The sequence below is a fragment of the Phasianus colchicus genome, chromosome 7 (assembly GCF_987193195.1).
Source record: "Phasianus colchicus chromosome 7, bPhaCol1.hap1.1, whole genome shotgun sequence".
Classification (NCBI taxonomy): Eukaryota; Metazoa; Chordata; class Aves; order Galliformes; family Phasianidae; genus Phasianus; species Phasianus colchicus.
The window spans coordinates 32,648,546-32,666,224 of record NC_143442.1 but is presented as its reverse complement, the minus strand read 5'-3'; the positions used below and the strand labels follow the sequence as shown (position 1 = coordinate 32,666,224).

Here is a 17,679-nt window from a genome sequence, read left to right as displayed (position 1 = left end):
TGGCAGACCAGGCACCAACATTTTTACAGGCCCTGGTAACGAAGAAGAAATTCCAGTCTAGAACTGGACCGCAGTACTGAGCTGTAAGAATCTGAGTAGCGTAACCTCAAATACTAAGTCTCTTTTTCTCTGTCTAGGAGTCACTATCTGGGAGCTTATGACCTTTGGTGGAAAGCCATACGATGGGATCCCAACTCGAGAGATCCCAGACCTCCTGGAGAAGGGAGAGCGGTTGCCCCAGCCTCCAATCTGCACTATTGATGTTTATATGGTGATGGTGAAATGTAAGTAATTGGAGCTTTCCGTATCTCTGCGTTCAGTGTGAGAGGAATGCTATTTTAGAACATTTGCATGCATAGTCTCTGACAATGCCTGGTAATAGTGCAGGCAGTTTCAAAACAAAGGCTTCCCAAGATACTGTAAATTCCATTTAAATACTGTATGCGCATTTTTTTGCAATTGCAAGATACGGATTTAGCCCTGAAGGGTTGAGTTAGCTTCTTATTACTGTCAGATGGTATCTCATATTCTTTCTGTGAAGTCAAAATTGTATCATTGTTATTGTAAACCCTTGTCATTTCCATGACAATTGATTCTGATGTTAGAAAAGATAGTATTAAACATAATTATGGTACATGGATACTCAGCCAGTGAAGTTTGCAAGGAAAAATGCTGGTTCCAGATACCGAGGAAAGAAAGCAAGAATGTTTTATTGTTAGTAAAAGGATTGATTATTGCAATAGTAATAATAAAAAGTAAAATTAATATAAGAAATGATACAGGAAGGAGGTTTATCGTTCTTAGTCCAGTATAATAATTTATGGATATTTGTAGTTGAGCAGAAAAGGAAAACAGCTTGCGCTTGGTTTCTTCCTACCCTTTTTATCTCCAAGATACCAGCACTAGTGACTGTATTCTCCAAGGCTATGCTTCCAATTTAAAAAGAATTAAGGACATCTCTCTGGTGTTTCTGACTTAATTTAAGTGAGATTAACATACAGCTATCTCATCTGTCTTCTACGGACCTTTCCCTTTTGCCTTGTACACAAAAACACTGAAAGAAAGAAAATAACATCAGCAGAGGTAAATAAGCCTCTTCTGAATACAGTTAGACTCAACAGCTGCCAGCAGTTCATGAAGCTCGTAGTGTGAACATCCTGTGTAATCCAGGGTTTGCATTTGGAACGTACAGAATTCCATCTTTTCCATCCCCAACCATTTGTTAAAGTATCGAGCTCTGCGCTGCTCAGCTGTGGTGGAAAATTTGACCGCATCTAGAGTACAGGTTGGTTTGGTTTTTGATGAGTGTTGACATTTAAGACAATAAATATCTCCCCCTATCTTAAGAAGTACTGTTTTCAGGGTGGTTCGATGACTGGGGAGTAATATGACTCCGTAAGGCAATTTAGCAGGACACTGTGGAGGAATTTTCAGTGTGCTTAATGTAACTCAGGCTCTTCGTACCAAAAACAGGCAAGATGTGAACCTCCAGCACTGCTTGGAGCCTGCCAGCCCTCTTGAGAACTACAGCCAGGTAGCTGTGATAGGGATATAGAGAGGGATCTGCTTTTTAACATCAGCTTTCCATTACTACTACATATTGATACGAGAGCAGCTGACATTTGATTGTCGTGTGCACTACCTAGAAAAGAGTCAATAGATCAGTTCTCCTTCATACTCCATTCCTACACTGAAGACAATTCTGTGAGTCTTGATAAAGAAGCCAAATACTTAAACCAAGCTTGGTGACTTCAGGGAGGAGCTTAACGCACTAGTAGTTTTCTATTATTTATGAATAAATGTTGCAGAAGCACATGTACAACCATTAGGAGTCCTCATATGCTCAGGCAGATCTAGGAAATAGAGGTGAAAGCTGCTTGAACTATCGTGGACCTTTTAACGTAAATGCATGCAGGTAGGAATATCACGTGCATGGTAGAAGGGGTTTATGTTGCAACTTGCAAAAATACTCAAGTTGATAGCATTTCTAATGAGTACAAGGCATTTCTCAGCGAACAGAAGAAAGAGAAGAAACAGAACAGAAACAGAAGAAATGACTGTTCTGGAAAGTTCACAGCTAGATGTACGGATTTAGTCCTGTAATGCTTGAGTGGAGTTCTTTGTAAGTTGGATTAGTTTTGTTGGATTTTTCTTTCTTTATTTATTTTTTCTGCTTTGGTCACTTCTTCCATTAAAGGCTATGAAGGAGATAAGGCCTGCTTCGTTCTGCCTCCCTGGCAAATGAGAACATGCTCTTGGGAAGCTGCTGATAGAATCTTCCATTAGAAAAAGCTGACACTGAGATAAACTAGTTGCCAGTGGCGACTGCCTGTGCCACTTGTTTTACAGAAAGCACTAGAAGGGATTGAGAATTGTTCCTAATGAATGTTTCTAGGAGAATGAAAGACCAAAGAATTGCCCTTGAACAACTAAAATTGCATCCGATGCCTCGTGAGGTCTGTGTTAATGATGCAGATACATGAATGCAAAAATTACACCTGAAAGGTGGGACGGGGGGTCAGTCATCCTGCTCAAGTGTTGGGCAGCTCTTTGTAATGTAAGCTGCTGTGGAACAGTAGTTCTGTTAGAGGAAAAAAATGTGCTTAGTAATAACTTTGTAATAAACCCACTAGGCTGAGGTAAGATCAGGGATTAATTAAATTAGAAGTTGGACAGATCTGTAATAAAAAAACAGTCAGAGTTGACATTTAAATGGGAAAGGCAAATACAGAAAATGACGTGGCCTGCTTTGGGGATGGGGAACAGGAACTCAGAGCAAATTAAGAAATCTTTGCAGTGCAGAACATTTGGTCTCCTCTGGCCAATTCCAGATGTTCTCCATTTTAGAGTTCCACCAGTTCTACCTCTCCCTTTTTCCTGGGCTCCTTACCACATTTTTTTTCTCTAGACCAGAATTATCAAGTACATCGTTTCTCTTCAAAGTTGTGCATTTTTAAAAACTGCATGCTTTGTCAGTAGCCACTTATTTTCTTGTCTTTGATCTATCCCCAGGCTGGATGATCGATGCTGACAGTCGGCCTAAATTCAAGGAGCTGGCTGCTGAATTTTCTAGAATGGCTCGAGACCCCCAGCGGTACCTGGTAATTCAGGTAAGCAACTCTGCAACATAAAGTGGGAAGGAGGGAAGAATTCTGCCTACCAAACCTGACTAGTGAGAGGGTTGCTTTTGAACCTCTTAATTTCAGAGCATTCTTAAGTTAAAAAGCAAATGTAATGACTGACTGATACATGCTCCATATCATTGTGTATGGTGTGGGGGTAAATCCACCTGGTCGTTAGCTTCACACTAAAGTAAGAGTTCCTGGCTGAAGGTTATCCAGGATTACAGGTTACCACTTCCATGCCTCCTAACTGCTTCTGGGATGGTCTCACCCTACTGTGTTTCATTGTAGTGTGTTGACATGCTAGCCTGCCTGCTCATGGCATATTAATGCAAAGTATGAACACAGCTTAAATTTATTTGAAAAGTTAAACATTGGTCAAGGGGAACTGGTTATTTCCCACTGCATCCAGCTGTTTCAAGAGTGTCTGGAAAAGTTCAGTTTGATTATATTACTTCATTAGACAGGACCTTTCCACATCCTGAATATCTCTTCCCTTCCTTCTCTCCCTTGTTACAACCATATATAGTTGGATTTTTCATCTTTGGCTTCTTCTCCAGTGATCCTTGAGGCAGTACAGGCTGTGTGCTTCTTGAACAGAAATCAGGGTAACTCCATGGCACTGGTATCTCTGCCATCTTCACTCCCCCTTCTTCCCAGAGGCTAGCAAGAATGATCAGCTTTCTGCTCAGCTTTTAAACCAGTCTGTATGCACTGTAGCACAGCCATCATTCCCTGCCATATTCTACATGTGCTGTAGTAATTTTTGAGACATGAGAGGCCACTCTTTCTCCATTCAGTTAAGCTTAGCATCATTTCTACTGTTAGGTTGGGCTGTTAGGTGTTCAGGGCATGGGCTGCCTTTTCTGATGTTTTATGGCATCAAGCATGGCAAAGCGAAGCTGTGATTTGCCTCTCTAGCTTGTAGGTATTGTTTCAGTTAAAAAAAAAAAAAAAAAACCACCACCACCAACAACAAAAACCACCACATCTTATCATTGTTGCTGTTGTTACCTGGTTTGATTTTTATTGCTTTCAGCTGTGTTGCATTATGCAGAATTTTCATATGGATGAGAGGGAAATTTACCTGCCCGGGTTCCTAAAAATACAAATGAAAATAAAGCAGACATCAAAATACAGCAGTTACCACATTATTTTCCCCAACATGTGTGCCTAAATAGCAGAGATATTTCACAAAATACATCAGACCTTGACAGAATTTGGGTCAGAAACTGTGCTTGTATGGGAAAAAGAGAGAAGAAAGAATAAAAGCTCAATCACAAGAGTGCCAGAAAAAAAGGCTTTGCTTGATTTATGCAGTTATTCCCTTTCCGTCATCATATTCTCACTAAAAAAGTCAAAACAAACGATGTGGATGTGATGTTTAGACCAAGCAAAGAAGCATGTGCACTCCCTGCAGCCTGGCTGTCAGGGCAGGAGGAAGGCTGAAGTTCCCTGCTGTGAAATTAATCCATCTCCTCCCTGTTCCCCCCTCACCTCCTATCTACCTATTTAGGGAGACGATCGTATGAAGCTCCCCAGCCCAAATGACAGCAAGTTCTTCCAAAACCTTCTCGATGAGGAAGACCTGGAAGATATGATGGATGCTGAAGAGTATCTTGTTCCTCAAGCCTTCAACATTCCTCCTCCCATCTACACTTCCAGGACAAGAATTGATTCCAACAGGGTAAGAGCGAGCTCTGACAGAAATACTGGCTATTATAAAAGCACAGGTGGAGATATAAGTACTCTAATCAAACACAGGCAAGAGTTGCCTTGGGAATTACAGGCTCCCATTGTAAGGAGACTGACTATAAAAATGTTGTCACTGGGTTCCCTGTTCATTGTACCCCAGTGAATTCTAAATTGATAGCTCAGCCTTGAGTGAACAAAGGCTTGACTTGAGCTGCCTTTCCCGAAAGCACAGCTGAGGCTTGTGAAGTTAAGCAGTGTTGTTTCTCAGTTGTGTCCCAGCCCAGTCAGGAAGTATATAGCTCTCATTCTCCATCCCTGCAATCATTTTGTCAGGGTTGGCACTGATGTAACTGCGGGCAGCTGGAATATATAGATAATTCTGCTTTTGTGTCTTAAGCCAGATTTCAGACCCGGCCCCTTTCCCTGTTTATACGTGATGCTTTCAGGGCTCTCCTTCACAAGCATGTGTTGTGGCTGAACGCGTCGCAGATTTTGGCATGTTGATCTTTGTAACGTTCCTGTTAGGCAAGGGGAATGCTGTTGGTTTGCAGGAATAACTTGACACACGGGTGGAATTCTCCTCACGTAACTGGAACCATCTTAAATACAGAAATACGCTCTAAGCTCTTCACTTGCATATCCAGTTGGTGATGGCTGCTGCCTGCTTTGGACATTTACAGTGGGACAAGTCACTTTCTAGAAGTGTCTCTCTGTCTATCTACTGACCACTGACAGCTTCAGTGCAGTCTCAGACCTTTTCTAAATGCCTCAGTGCCACGTGAGCCCTACTGGACCTGAGTACACATTTATTGAATTCCTCTCCACTCCTGGGTTCCCTTTCTTGCAGCTCTGAGCTCAGCCCATTGCTGCATTTGGCTCTGTCCTCTTGACATGTCAGATGCTGCCTGTTCTCACAAAACTAAGAAATGGTGAAACGGCATTACTACTACAGGACATTTGCACAAGCGTGAGGTGTACTCACTTGTTAGGGACTTCACTCGTTTGGTTGGATTCTTCATGCTGCTTTTAGTGGAAAGTCACATTTTGAAACGCTGCAGTCTCTTTGAAATCATGGCATTTATTCCTCGTGCTTTAGAATCCTTCTGGGCATTTCTCCATAGTGTAGATAGTTCCAAATTCACACCCTGGTCTGAATTGCTTTATAGTATGTGTGTGAAGGTAAACAAAGGAGCTAAGACACTGAAACAGGTCAGTACTCACGCTCTGACTCTACACTGATGTTCTTCCACCTCTCCTGGATAAAGCATTGCTTTCCTGCAGCGAGGCAGACCAAAAGCTACCCTTAAATAACATCCAGTCAATTCATAATGAAATTGCTACTGTTGTTAAAGGCAAGGAGACTATGAGAGGTCTTTGGAAGGGACTTGTAGTTGTATTGCTAAGATGGGTTCACACAGTACTTCTCCTGCATCGGTAGATAGCTGAGAATGCTGGGATGGTTCATGTTTTAGCAATAGGCAACTTCCCCTTTAGATGCCAGTCTGAAATAAGTTAGTTTTAATCCCAATTGTCTCTGGAGAAATTCCATTTCCTTTGCTGCCAATTCTAAGAAAGAAATGACATTAGTTACCTTCCAGAGCTGCTCACTTGCCCGCTTCTGTAAATCGTTGTAGCTTTGCGTTACACAGCAGAGTACTACCAGCACAAGGCAGCCAGTGTATTCACTGGGATATTCGTGGCAAGCAAACCCAGACGTTCATTATAATTGCATGAAAATTCAAGCACCTTTCTCACAGCCTTTGCCCAACTTCCAGCCTCACTATTGCAATCTGCTTGTACGCACGATCCCCCTGAAGTCAGCGGAGCCTCACAGAGAGACCCCATGCCTTCATTTTTGCCACGCGGAGAGGCTCTATCACATTCTTGGTGTGACATCTTGCCTCCACAGCTCACAATTTCCCATCTTGGTTTGAGACTGTGATCTTGTCCCACTGAAATCAGTGGGAGCTTTGCTTTGCAATTCAATTTAATGACAGTAGCAGCTCCGTATCCTCCTTTCAGTAACTCCTACCGCTGGGAATTTTTCTCTAGCATCATATGACAATCTAACACTTAGAACTGGAATTACACTTTGCCACAAGTTTTCAGATTCTGAGCAGAGTTTTCTAATCTAATGTTACTGAGAGCAGCTAAGGGACAGAAAGCTCACACTCAGCTCTGCGTTTTTGCACCGCTTCTATCCTTGTAGTAATTTTCTTAATTGTAGGAGCTTCTTTATAGAGGAGTGATTGTTTGGGCAGAAAGAAGAGATGGGCAAATAAGTTGGTGTTGAAAGCCCAGCTGATGTATAACATCACTTGCTGGAGTCACTGCAGAGTGACTGCTGTTCTGTAACAGGATTAACCTCAGTCATTTAGAGGCTTGTCCAGGGTCTCAGATTAGCTTAAGTCTTGGTTTTATTTGCTAACTGCTCTCCTAAATGCATTGCTAGCACTGCTCTACAGGCAGGCCACAGCACGAGGTTGCTGAAGAGGTTTGGGATTGCACCTAAAGTCCCGTAGAACATTTGCTCTCCAGTTCTTGGTATCCCACTGAAGATCTATGTTGATTTAAACCAAAAAAGGCTTCTGTAAGGCAGCAGTGCACACAGATACTGTCTATAGTTCAGTACCAGGATATGTCAACTACAGGAATCACACAGAGTTGAGAGATGCAGTCAGATCTCTCTAGCTGCACTTGTCTGATTGTCTCTTTTTTTGTGTTTCCTTGGATAGTTTGTGATTTATGCTTGTTTGGTGTAATGGATGTTGATATTACACAAACTCATTATGGTACCGCTGCAGCCATAAATGCCAAATGAATTGATGCAGGATAGGTAGTTTGTGTTCACTGCGTCTGGCAAATTAAATTTTATGGGAAGATTGCCAGGCAATTTGGTGAAGTAAAACACAAGAAACTACATGATCCTCGTGTCATTTCTGAGATGAGAAGCTTGAAAAACCCCGCATTTCCCATCTGAGTTGTTCTGAGTGTCGTTTCGGTGAAGGAGGAGTGGGTTATGTGATGGCAGGGTGTTGCAGTCCTCTGACAGCTGTAGTAGAACGTTGTGGCAGCACAGCAGGGGACAGAAATGGGCAGTGAGGCCGCGAGCCTCCTCACACTCAGGCTTCAAGGGCCTGAGAAAGGGCATTTGCTTTCTAGGAAAGGTGCTAGAAGGAGTTTGCCTAGGGTGATCCCAGTCCTAAATCCTCACTGGATGAGGTGTGCATAAAGCAGCACCTGCCTTTTCATTTCCACGTGCGGGTTATTTGGATACACATACAAAGCACAAAGCTTCACCCTTAGAAAGAAGGCTGGAAAGGAGGAAACCTGGTGGTAGGCTTCCAGCTCCGCAGGACGTGTCGCAACCTTACTCCTGCAGGGCTGAGATTTACTGAAGGTGTGAGGTTCAGGCACAGCTTCAGTGTTTCTATCACATGCAGCCTGCTTCACGGCAGGATTTCCCTAGGTCCTGTCCTGCCAGGAACAGAAGCTTGCCCACCCTCTAAGCCCATAGCAGTGCCCTCTGTTACAGAGTCCTTCCTGGGACTGACTGATGCAGTTTGGAAATAAAAATTAGCATCCTAAGCTAAATTGATTTCTTTGTGGCATCTGAAGTCCTCAGTTGCAATTTTGGCTCTTCGGCTTTTTCCAGCTTTTATTTTCCGTGGTCTGGAGATATTCTAGAAATATGGAGTTTTAGAAGCTCTGTGCTTCTGAGAGATAAGCTGAATCCTCGGCAGTGTTTCCATGAGCACAGCGCCCCAGCTAGCGCTCGAGTGTCCTACATTCACAGCCATTAGATGATTCATTCAGGTATTTGTAACAAGTACTGCCCTGTGTGCACAGAGATAATACTAATACAGAAAGCACTCTGTGTACCCCATGGTGCTTTTTGCTCTAAATCCTTGGCTAATTCCTACTGAAAACTGTCTATGCTGTTTATTACTCACCAATGCGGTCTCTGTAATTTTATCCCATACTCTGTGTATCACAGAATGCCTGCCAACCCAGCAATTAAATATCAAGCTAGCTTTTCAGGATAGGGCTTTAATTAATATGTCCAGGGAGACTGCTCTGCTTGGCTACAGCAGAGCCTGGTGTGCCCGATGCCAGCTGTTAGCTCCCCAGAAGTGCCTGCTGTGCCATCCCAGCCATCCTGGCACAGCGTTGGGATTGTGGTGTCTGGCAGCTCAACATCTGTATGTGCCTCTATGTGAAAACCCATTCCAGAGAGAAACCAGGTGAGAAGTTCCTTCTGTGATGAATTTGTTTCCATATTTGAAAAGCAGCCGTTTTCAAATTACACGATTGCATAGGAGAAGGCATTTGACTTCAGCATGGCGTCCTCCCTTCCAAACCTTGTGGTGGATGTGGGGACTCTTCACCCAGTGAAATGGCTACAAGTATTAAATGACTGTAACTCAGCACCTAAGTAACAGGGCTGAATTTCTTGGGTACAGAGCTCCAGTGGTAGATCAGATCAGAGGGCTAAGAGGACCTTCTGTACAGACTGAAATCCAGCAGGCTTGGAGGATGAGGGACTGGAAGCAGCTCAGAGCTGGAAGGGAGGCATCTGGGAGAGCAGGCAGAGCTCGTATGGGGGTACTGTTCTTTTTGGTATAGCTGGCAATTGGTTGTAGCTGCCCTTTTCTGTGGCAAAGAAGGCAGGAGGAAAAGTCATGATTTGCTGGTGATTCCCCTTGTATCCAGAGCTTTGTTAGCAATCAGCGTTTTCCTGGTGTCTGCATCTTTTTTTTCCATAAGAAAAAGCTGTTCATTGTCCCTTACCCAAGCTCTCAAATGAGCTCTTTCTCCAGGCACGTCCTGGCCATGTGGTTCCAGCAATAGAACTACTTCATCCCAAAGTAAATAGATAATTTGTGTGAAGAGATATCAAAGCTAGATGGGGCATACAAGCACTTTGTCAAGCCTAGTGGCATACAATCAGACAAGGGCTCCTGTCTCCTAATTTCTGTGCAGAAATGCAGCTCGAGATGCAGTTTGTCTTCTCAAAAGATTGTCTTGATCGTATCGTTTGGGGTGGGAAATACATCACAGATTTTTTCTACTCACTGGGCATTTAGCAGTGACTCATCGGCAGGGTTGGGATCCTCTTGCTGTCCACCACACACTGTTTTTGTGCTAAATTAAGGAGCTGCCAGTTGTTACAAATCTCTTCTACCTACTGGGCTGGGTAGGACAGCACCATTTGTACACTTTTGTTGTCAAGGCAGAGCAGCCTTGGCGTCTGTCACCTTTGAATTAGGTTTGTTGGTAGCGTTTGCCATCTCACTGCTTCTGCGGCATCTTCCCAAAAATCAGAACTACGTCTTCCCTTAGACTTGGTGCTTCTCACTGCAGCGTCAGGTTGTTTTCTCATGGTTTTCTTTCACTTTGATTCAATTTCTTTAGTTCCTTAAAATCAAAAGGTCATGAAAACCTTTCTGACAATTTTAGCAGTCTGTCTTCTGCCTTTCTGCAAGGATTTCTTTTCCTTATGCAGGTGTCACAATGTACTCTCCAGCACCTGAACCTATCATGGACTTGTAAATGTATTTGTTATCGTATCAAAGGGTTTCAGAGCATTTCAGAAAGTTAGGTGACGGTCTCTGCTTTAGCTCTCTTGAAAAGCTGCTTGGTCCATTAGGAATATTCGAACTCTACATGAATCCATCCCGTGTTTTAGTCAACCATCCCAACTGTTACACCTACTGTACCTTTTTTCTGCTGGGAAGTGGTCTATGAATGATGCCCATTTCTAGTCTGTGTTGGAGACAGAGAGAGCACCAGGCCATCTTTGTCCATGAAGAGCAGGGCTAGGACCAGAGTGGCACCCATCAGCCTCAAATCGTTGCTCAGGGTGAGTGAAGGAGGAGGAATAAACATGCAAAAATACGCAGTAAAATACATTAGATGAAAAAAATTTCAGTCTTAATAATTTACGTGAAAAAGGAAAGCTTTTCACAAAGTGTGTATATTTAGAATATGAGTATTTATATACATTTTTAAAGTATACTAAGTCTGCCAGGGGGAAAAAGAAGAAAATTCATATGGAAGTCTCAAAGAGAATAGATGATGCCCGGCTCTTCACAGAGAAATCTCTGAAAGTGTTTTATGGCAATTAGTCTCTTGCTTTGCAGCCAGGCCAGCTGAAATCAGTGCTGGTTCTCAAGGACTCAGCCAACCAACTTCTTAAATCGCCTCATGGTTTTCCAGGTCAAGTCCCTTAAAATGGGAATTTGTAAAGGCGTTGGCTGTTTCCCTTCAAACCTGAACTCCTGGATACAGGGATGGACTCAGACTGGAAGCGTTGAGTGGCATTTGGGGTTGAATGTACCCTTTCTGCCCGTGTAGTACTCCTGGGAGGCCTACGGCAAGTGAACACTCCATGGAATCAGTGCAAGAGGTGGTAGCTGTCTGCTGCTTCAGACCATGATGAATGGCGTGTAAATGTACCGAGCTCTGGTTAGAAACTGGTTTAAAAACAGGCAGCATCTGCTTAAGCCATGAATAGCTGCTGGCTGTGTTAAGAGCCGAGAGAGCTCGCAGCTGATCCATTTTCTTCTCCACAAAGAAAAAAGTCAATAGATATAAAGAGAATAAGTAATAAATATTTCTACAGTGCACTGATGAGGCATTCTTGGAAAAAAAAAAAAAAAGCAAGCTAAACAACTCTGCATAATTCAACAGTTGGAAAAATGGACTAAAAGTCAGGAAATAATTATGAGCTGGGAGCAAATGTTCCTCGGTTTGAAACACAAACTGTTTCAGAGGGGTACTGGGTGGGAGCACGGGAGCAGGGGCTGTGGGAGGGCACAGGGCATCCTAAACATACCTTCAGTGGGGACAGAATGCCAGCACAGACTACAATGCCTTTTGTTAGCCAGAGCTCAGGGCCTGCCTTGTGTGTTAAATGCTGTGGTCTGGAAGGGAGGGAAGAGAAATAGTTGTGGAAGCTATAAAAAGGCTCTCCAGAAGATGCAGTGGGGAGAAGTGGGAGGAGGCACACATGAAGTTTAGATTTAGAATGTTAAAAAATGATTATTTTATCCAAATCAGTTGGATGGTTATTTCTTTTAGAGTATTATTGCCACCAGAACCTCAGCCCTGCTCTAAATCAACTCAGCGTTTCATCAAGAAGCCTATTCTTCACTATAAGAGACCAAGAGTGCACAATTACGGGTTTCTTTCTCCTTTGCATAATAAAACTGGGAGATTATCATCAAGTTTCTATTCAGATTTTAGGGAGGCTTTTTTATTTTATTTTTAAAACCCATCTTTGTCTGTAAGAGCTCCCTGTTCGGGCCAGCATGCCGTAATGATAACTGCTGTAAAGGCTTCAGTGGAGATGTGCTCTATTTCATTCTCAATGAGGGCTGATGGCATTTTGAGAGGCTCAGAATATCCTTTGATTACCGTAGAAAACAGACTGGGGAAGATGGTGATGCAGAGCACGGCATGGGAGGGGGCTGCAGCTCGGAGTGCTGCTCATCAACTTTCTTTTGTGCTTCTCTCTTTTTTTTTTTTTTTTGGTCTGCAATGCTGCAGTCGCCAATCGTAGCCCTGTTGTGGGTTGAAGTCCCATGCCCCATCCATTGCCTGTTTGGGGACTTGGAGGTTTGCACAGAAGGGAGCTGCTGAGCTCTCGCACACGGTGGGGAATCGGCCCTGTGTTAGGAGGTGATTTGTGCTGCAAAACACCTCTGGGCATATACAAAAAAGGAGTGACGGAGAGCTAGTCATGGGTGACAGGATGGATGTGGCAGTAAAGGAGATTGAGGGAAAAAGACAGACACATGCAAGCTGCCTCTCCTCCTGCTTCCCTGGCTGCTTGTCGCTGGCAGTGCATTCATACAGAATAACAAGGGACAGGAATTTTTGCATCTTTACTCTCGTGTCATGCTTATATCAAACCACGGATTGAGCCAGCTGTTTGCCAGTCTTCCTGAAGGTTGCACAGACAAAGGCTTCCCAGGTTTGAAGGACGGGAGGTTTCCAGGGAGGGTTTTCGTGGCGGCACACAGCCTTTATTCCCTGCCCGGGTGTGGGAGGAGGGGCTGTGGCAGAGCCCCTCTCCTGTGCTTTTGTGTCAGTCAGATACCTGTGGTTTGTGGCACACCGTGCATCTCACAGCGGGCTGTTTTCATCAGTCATCTCCCAGTGTTTGACTCCCTTGCTTGGTGAGGTTTTAGACAGAAGAAGGATGGGATATGTCTGATATTTTCCAGCTATAGCACAGGAAACAGTCTGTGCAATATTTAGGTATCTCATTTCCTGTACCATTCTACCAAGAATGTTAGGTATGTCTCGTTTATGATTTATGCCATTGATTGCTCATAGCCTATTCCGTATTACTCCTGGAAGGCTGTGCTGAAATTCGGGCATCCTGCTGTGCATGGACTGCTCTGCAAGAGCCTCAAAGTCTGAAAACAGACAGATGGGTCTGTGAGTCATCTGCAGTAGTGAGTTGAGGCAGCACTGAGCTGTACTGGGGTCACCAGTGAAATGTCTGTACTTAGAACGAACAAGTTCAGGGATGTCTTAAACCTACCATACGGCTGAGATATACTCGGGCACACTGTATGGTACAGGTAGCTTCAGTGAGGACATGTTCCAGCTGTACTTGAAGGCAGTAACAGAAAGGAAAAGGACGCAAACTTAAAGGAAGAGGGGGGAAGATACCTCAAGGTGCACACAAAGGGAAGGTGCAGTTTCAGGGCAAGAAAATAAAGTTAGAGAATGAGGAAGAAGGCGAAGATGGTACTAAAACAGAACCAGTAAGTCCTAAGAAGAGACCACTAGAAGAAACGGAAAAAGAAGAATCTGCACCAAAACAACTGAAAACGGAAAATGGAGATGGAGCTCAGTAATACTAAAGTAAAAAATACCATTGTTTTTATTAGTTTATTTTAAATAGGTTTAAATTCCATTTAGGAAGGAGGAACTTTTGTAGGTGAGGAAACTTTTGTACAGAACTATGCTTTCCCATTTCAGAAGAAGAAAATTACAAAACTGGTGTGGTCTCGTGGCTACTCTCCAGGTCAGGGTGTGTGTGACAGAAGCTGATAGCCGTCCATTCCTGTGGCAGTCAATAGGCCTAATTTTACATGTGCTCTGAGACTTGCTCGAAGACGCAGAGGTTTAGGGTGTGAAGTTCCAGCACTCTCTGATGCTGCAGCGACCACCAGGATGCCATCCATGCTACCTGTGGGCCAGCAGAGCCTTCCGATGGGATGAGCTGCCACTGTCCTGCAGGTAACAGCATTCCCTTTGTGCTCAGTGCTGCTCTGACACTAGGAAACAAAGCTTTCTTCTTCAGAAAGGTTCCTTGAGCTGAGGAAGCTGTGTGCGTGCTGGTGGAGCAACCAATGCATGTGACTCTTGAGGAGCAATGTGAGTGTTGTGCTGCATTTGTCAAAACAAACTGTACATTTCTTTTTCTGTACAGCTCAGCTCTGAATGGAGGCCAGGACCAGAAATCATCAGTGCTCCGCAAAACCTTCTAGCCATTGCCTTACAAACAGCATTTCATTTCTTTGTAGCATTACACAGAGGGCAGCAGGACTGCTCCCAGGCAGAGGTGACTCCTCCAGCGATGCTCTTTCCCAGCTAAACTTCCATTCAGATCAATTGCAAATACCAGGCTGCTCTCCTGAAATTAACAGGAGGTTGCTCGGGGCTGGTGGGACGGCGTGTGAGGTGTGCTCTGTCTGCAGCCCTCCTAGAGCAGTCCTGGCATGTTATTCACATCCACCCGCATACAGCAGCCATCCTCTTTCTGAGCTAAATGCTGCGTTAGTGGTGCTCACAGCAAGACCTGCTCAGCCTGCTGTGCTAGGAGGCTGCAGCTTGGTGGCCTGAGCCTGAGAATCTGATTTGGTTTTAAGTCAGGTGAATACGGTTTGACTACTTGGTTTCAAATCAGGTAAGGAGCAAAGAGAGTTATTTGTAAGTGCACGCAAACCAGGACAGAAGTGGCACGGAGCAGTGTTGCAGAGAGGCCTGAGGTGTGGAGCACAAGGTGCTCCTGGGCAGTAGATGTGGGCAGTGGGAAGGCCGGTGCTCTGCTCCTGCTCTCTGGCATGGAGCTTTCTGTATACGAGAGCAGCTGGCAGGGAGAGAGCTGGGTGTGGGGTGGCTCTGGTTTGGTTCAGATATATATACATGCTTTACTACAGCCTTGCATTTAGTAAAGAACAGTTTTGCAATCACATGAGCTTAGCAGACTGTTTAAGAACAATAACAAGCAGTAATTATGTGGTGCTATCAGACGCGTATGCAAAACTCAGCGGGTGCAGGGCAAGCAAGCTGTGCAGCTGTGAGGGTGCTGCTGGCAGGCTGTGCTTCCTTTAGGACCGTGTGGGCAGCAGGACCCAACACCGCTTCCATTTCATTGCAGTTTAACAGGCAGCCAGAAAATACTGTGTCCCTGCTGTAAAGGAGGAGGTGTTTGCTTTTGGGAGGCTTTAGAAGCGAGGAATTGGAAAATGAAATTAATGAACAGAAAACAATAACACAAACCAATATTCACCGAAGTGTTATTTACCTCTCCTTTATCAGGGCTCATTTTACACATGCATTAGCTGTTACAAGAGCTGGCGTGTCACTGGTGGTTAATACCAAAGTGCCTATATAAGCCTTTAGGGCACATATGCTTGTTTTTTTTTTTTATCTTTTCTCCCTGATGTCATGTTTGTGCTGGAAATTCAGTCTTGTAGTGTGAAGAATGAAATCTCAGGCATTTTGGTGACGAGCCTCCTTTTGGAGACTGCTTAGGGTTAAAGTGTAGATGGCTGCTGTGCACACTGGAGCTAGGAGGGAAAGGAACATCAGCTTTTTTCAACATCGTGTTTTTAAATGTAAATTAAACAGAGCCAAAAAAAAAAAAAAGAGGAATGGAGTAAACTGAATCGTGCATACAAATGAAGCTATTTAAGTTTTTCTTGCTGAGATCCAGATGTGTTTTCTGCTCACAGCACGATTCATGTACTGACCAATAACAATGAGCTGGGGCTTTCAGAGCTTCTCTTGGAAGCCCACAAAATGATGACATCACATTGCAATTAGCAGGCAATTTAAAGGCATTTAAACAATTATATCACATTTTCAGCCTCGTTAATTGGCACCACAGCTGTTTTCTTTGCCTCCTTTTTTGGAACAGCAGCCACAGGGCATTAACTCATGGGGAAAAACAGTAAAGGATTAAAAAAGAGTGCAGACACCTGTGGTTCTGAGAAGAGCCAAGCTGTAAGGGTCTGTGCTAAGAGTGTTGCAAGACAGCTATGTTTAGTACAGAGCTGAGGGGGGGAGGCATGATGAAATACCATTACTGTGATCTCAGCTGGCAGTGCACTAAGCGGGGAGGGTCTTGTCAGCAAAAATAGCAGTAAATGCATTAATGCTAGTCAGTTCTCTCCTGATGCCTTTGAACAGGACTGTTCTTAGAGGGCATGTTAGTTTGTTGTTATACTTGCATAGTATGTATTTAAATGTCAGAGTCACAGCCGAGAAAATCTAAAGATAGGACAGTGGGTTCAGCCTTCTGTATGAGGGTGGAGCACAGCATGTCCATAGATAGATGTCATGGCCATCCTAGAGCAATATTCTTTTTCCAGTTGTTAATCATCTAAATTTTTACTGGCAAAGGTGCATAGTCCTTCATATCGAAGTCAAACATGTTGACAGAATACTTGGTTTGCCAAGTTTGTCCAAGTCCTCACCACTCTCTGTGGACCACGTCTTACCAATTCATAGAATCCTACAATGGCCTGGGTTGAAAAGGACCACAATGCTCTTCTAGTTCCAACCCCCTGCTATGCACAGGGTCACCAACCGGCAGACCAGGCTGCCCAGAGCCACATCCAGCCTGGCCTTGAATGCCTCCAGGGATGGGGCATCCACAACCTCCTTGGGCAACCTGTTCCAGTGCCTCACCATCCTCTGTGTGAAAAGCTTCATCCTAATATCTAACCTGTCTTAGTTTAAAACCATTTCTTCTTGTCCTATCACTACTTACCTGTCTTCATTCTTTTGCTTCCCCATCTTTTTGGAGTAGACAAAGAGCTTCCCCGAATTGAAAGAAATGGGAGGTTGGAGGGTGAAGAGATGTCAGTCCATCCTCTGCAGTGGAACATCTTGTACCCAACAGAGGATGCAGTAGGAGTCTCTGACAAGCTCAGAGGATGGTTTTTATCCATTTATGCAATGTAAGTTGTAGCCTGACCTTGCCACTAATGTCAATAAATCTGCCACACAAAGGAAAAGTGAGAGGTATCGCAGATGATAAGGCACAATGCTCCTTGTTCCGAGGACTGTTCCAGTTGTCCCAAAGGGGCCTCTCGCAGAACACTGCCAAGTTACAACCCTGCTGCACAGTCTGCTCAGATGTGTATTGCTCATCTCTGGTCTTGTCCCTTTAAAAAAGATTAGTTTCTGGTCAGGTGTTTCTTGTTCTCTCTTATCATCGTCTATCTCAACTGTGGTAGTGCCAGCCATGCAACCGCTCCGTGGTTCTGGTTCTTCTATTCCTGCTTGTGAACCTTGGCTGTTGTTCTGGCTGAGTACATTTGTCTCGAATACACTGTGGCACCATGGGAATGTAAGTACCCTATTTCTTGGAAGGATTGGCCAACTGTCAGTGTCCCCTACAATGCACACAGGGGAGCACTGTAGTCCCCAGACTGACCGAGCCTAGATCTTTGCCACTGGGGCTGCCCAGACACGGCACTGCCTGAGGGCACATTGGCTTTGTGATTAGTGTCATCCAGGTGTCTTCTTGCCATGTTCAGACTTAGAGCTCCTCACCTTCCCTCCTTGGACTCCTGTCTCCCTGCACATCTCAGCGTCTCTCTCTGGCCAC

The 17,679-nt window shown here is 44.2% G+C and overlaps 1 protein-coding gene across 8 annotated transcripts in view; it reads left to right on the top strand.

The window, feature by feature from the left end:
- ERBB4 (erb-b2 receptor tyrosine kinase 4) overlaps window positions 1–17,679 on the top strand; it is a 507,767-nt gene that overhangs the window by 479,322 nt on the left and 10,766 nt on the right. For all 8 annotated transcript variants that reach the window (XM_090144449.1, XM_090144448.1, XM_090144446.1 and 5 more), the window contains 3 exons: window positions 138–284; window positions 3,013–3,110; window positions 4,639–4,809. In XM_090144449.1, the coding sequence (XP_090000575.1) occupies window positions 138–284; window positions 3,013–3,110; window positions 4,639–4,809 (416 nt within the window). The remainder of the gene's footprint in view (window positions 1–137; window positions 285–3,012; window positions 3,111–4,638; window positions 4,810–17,679) is intronic.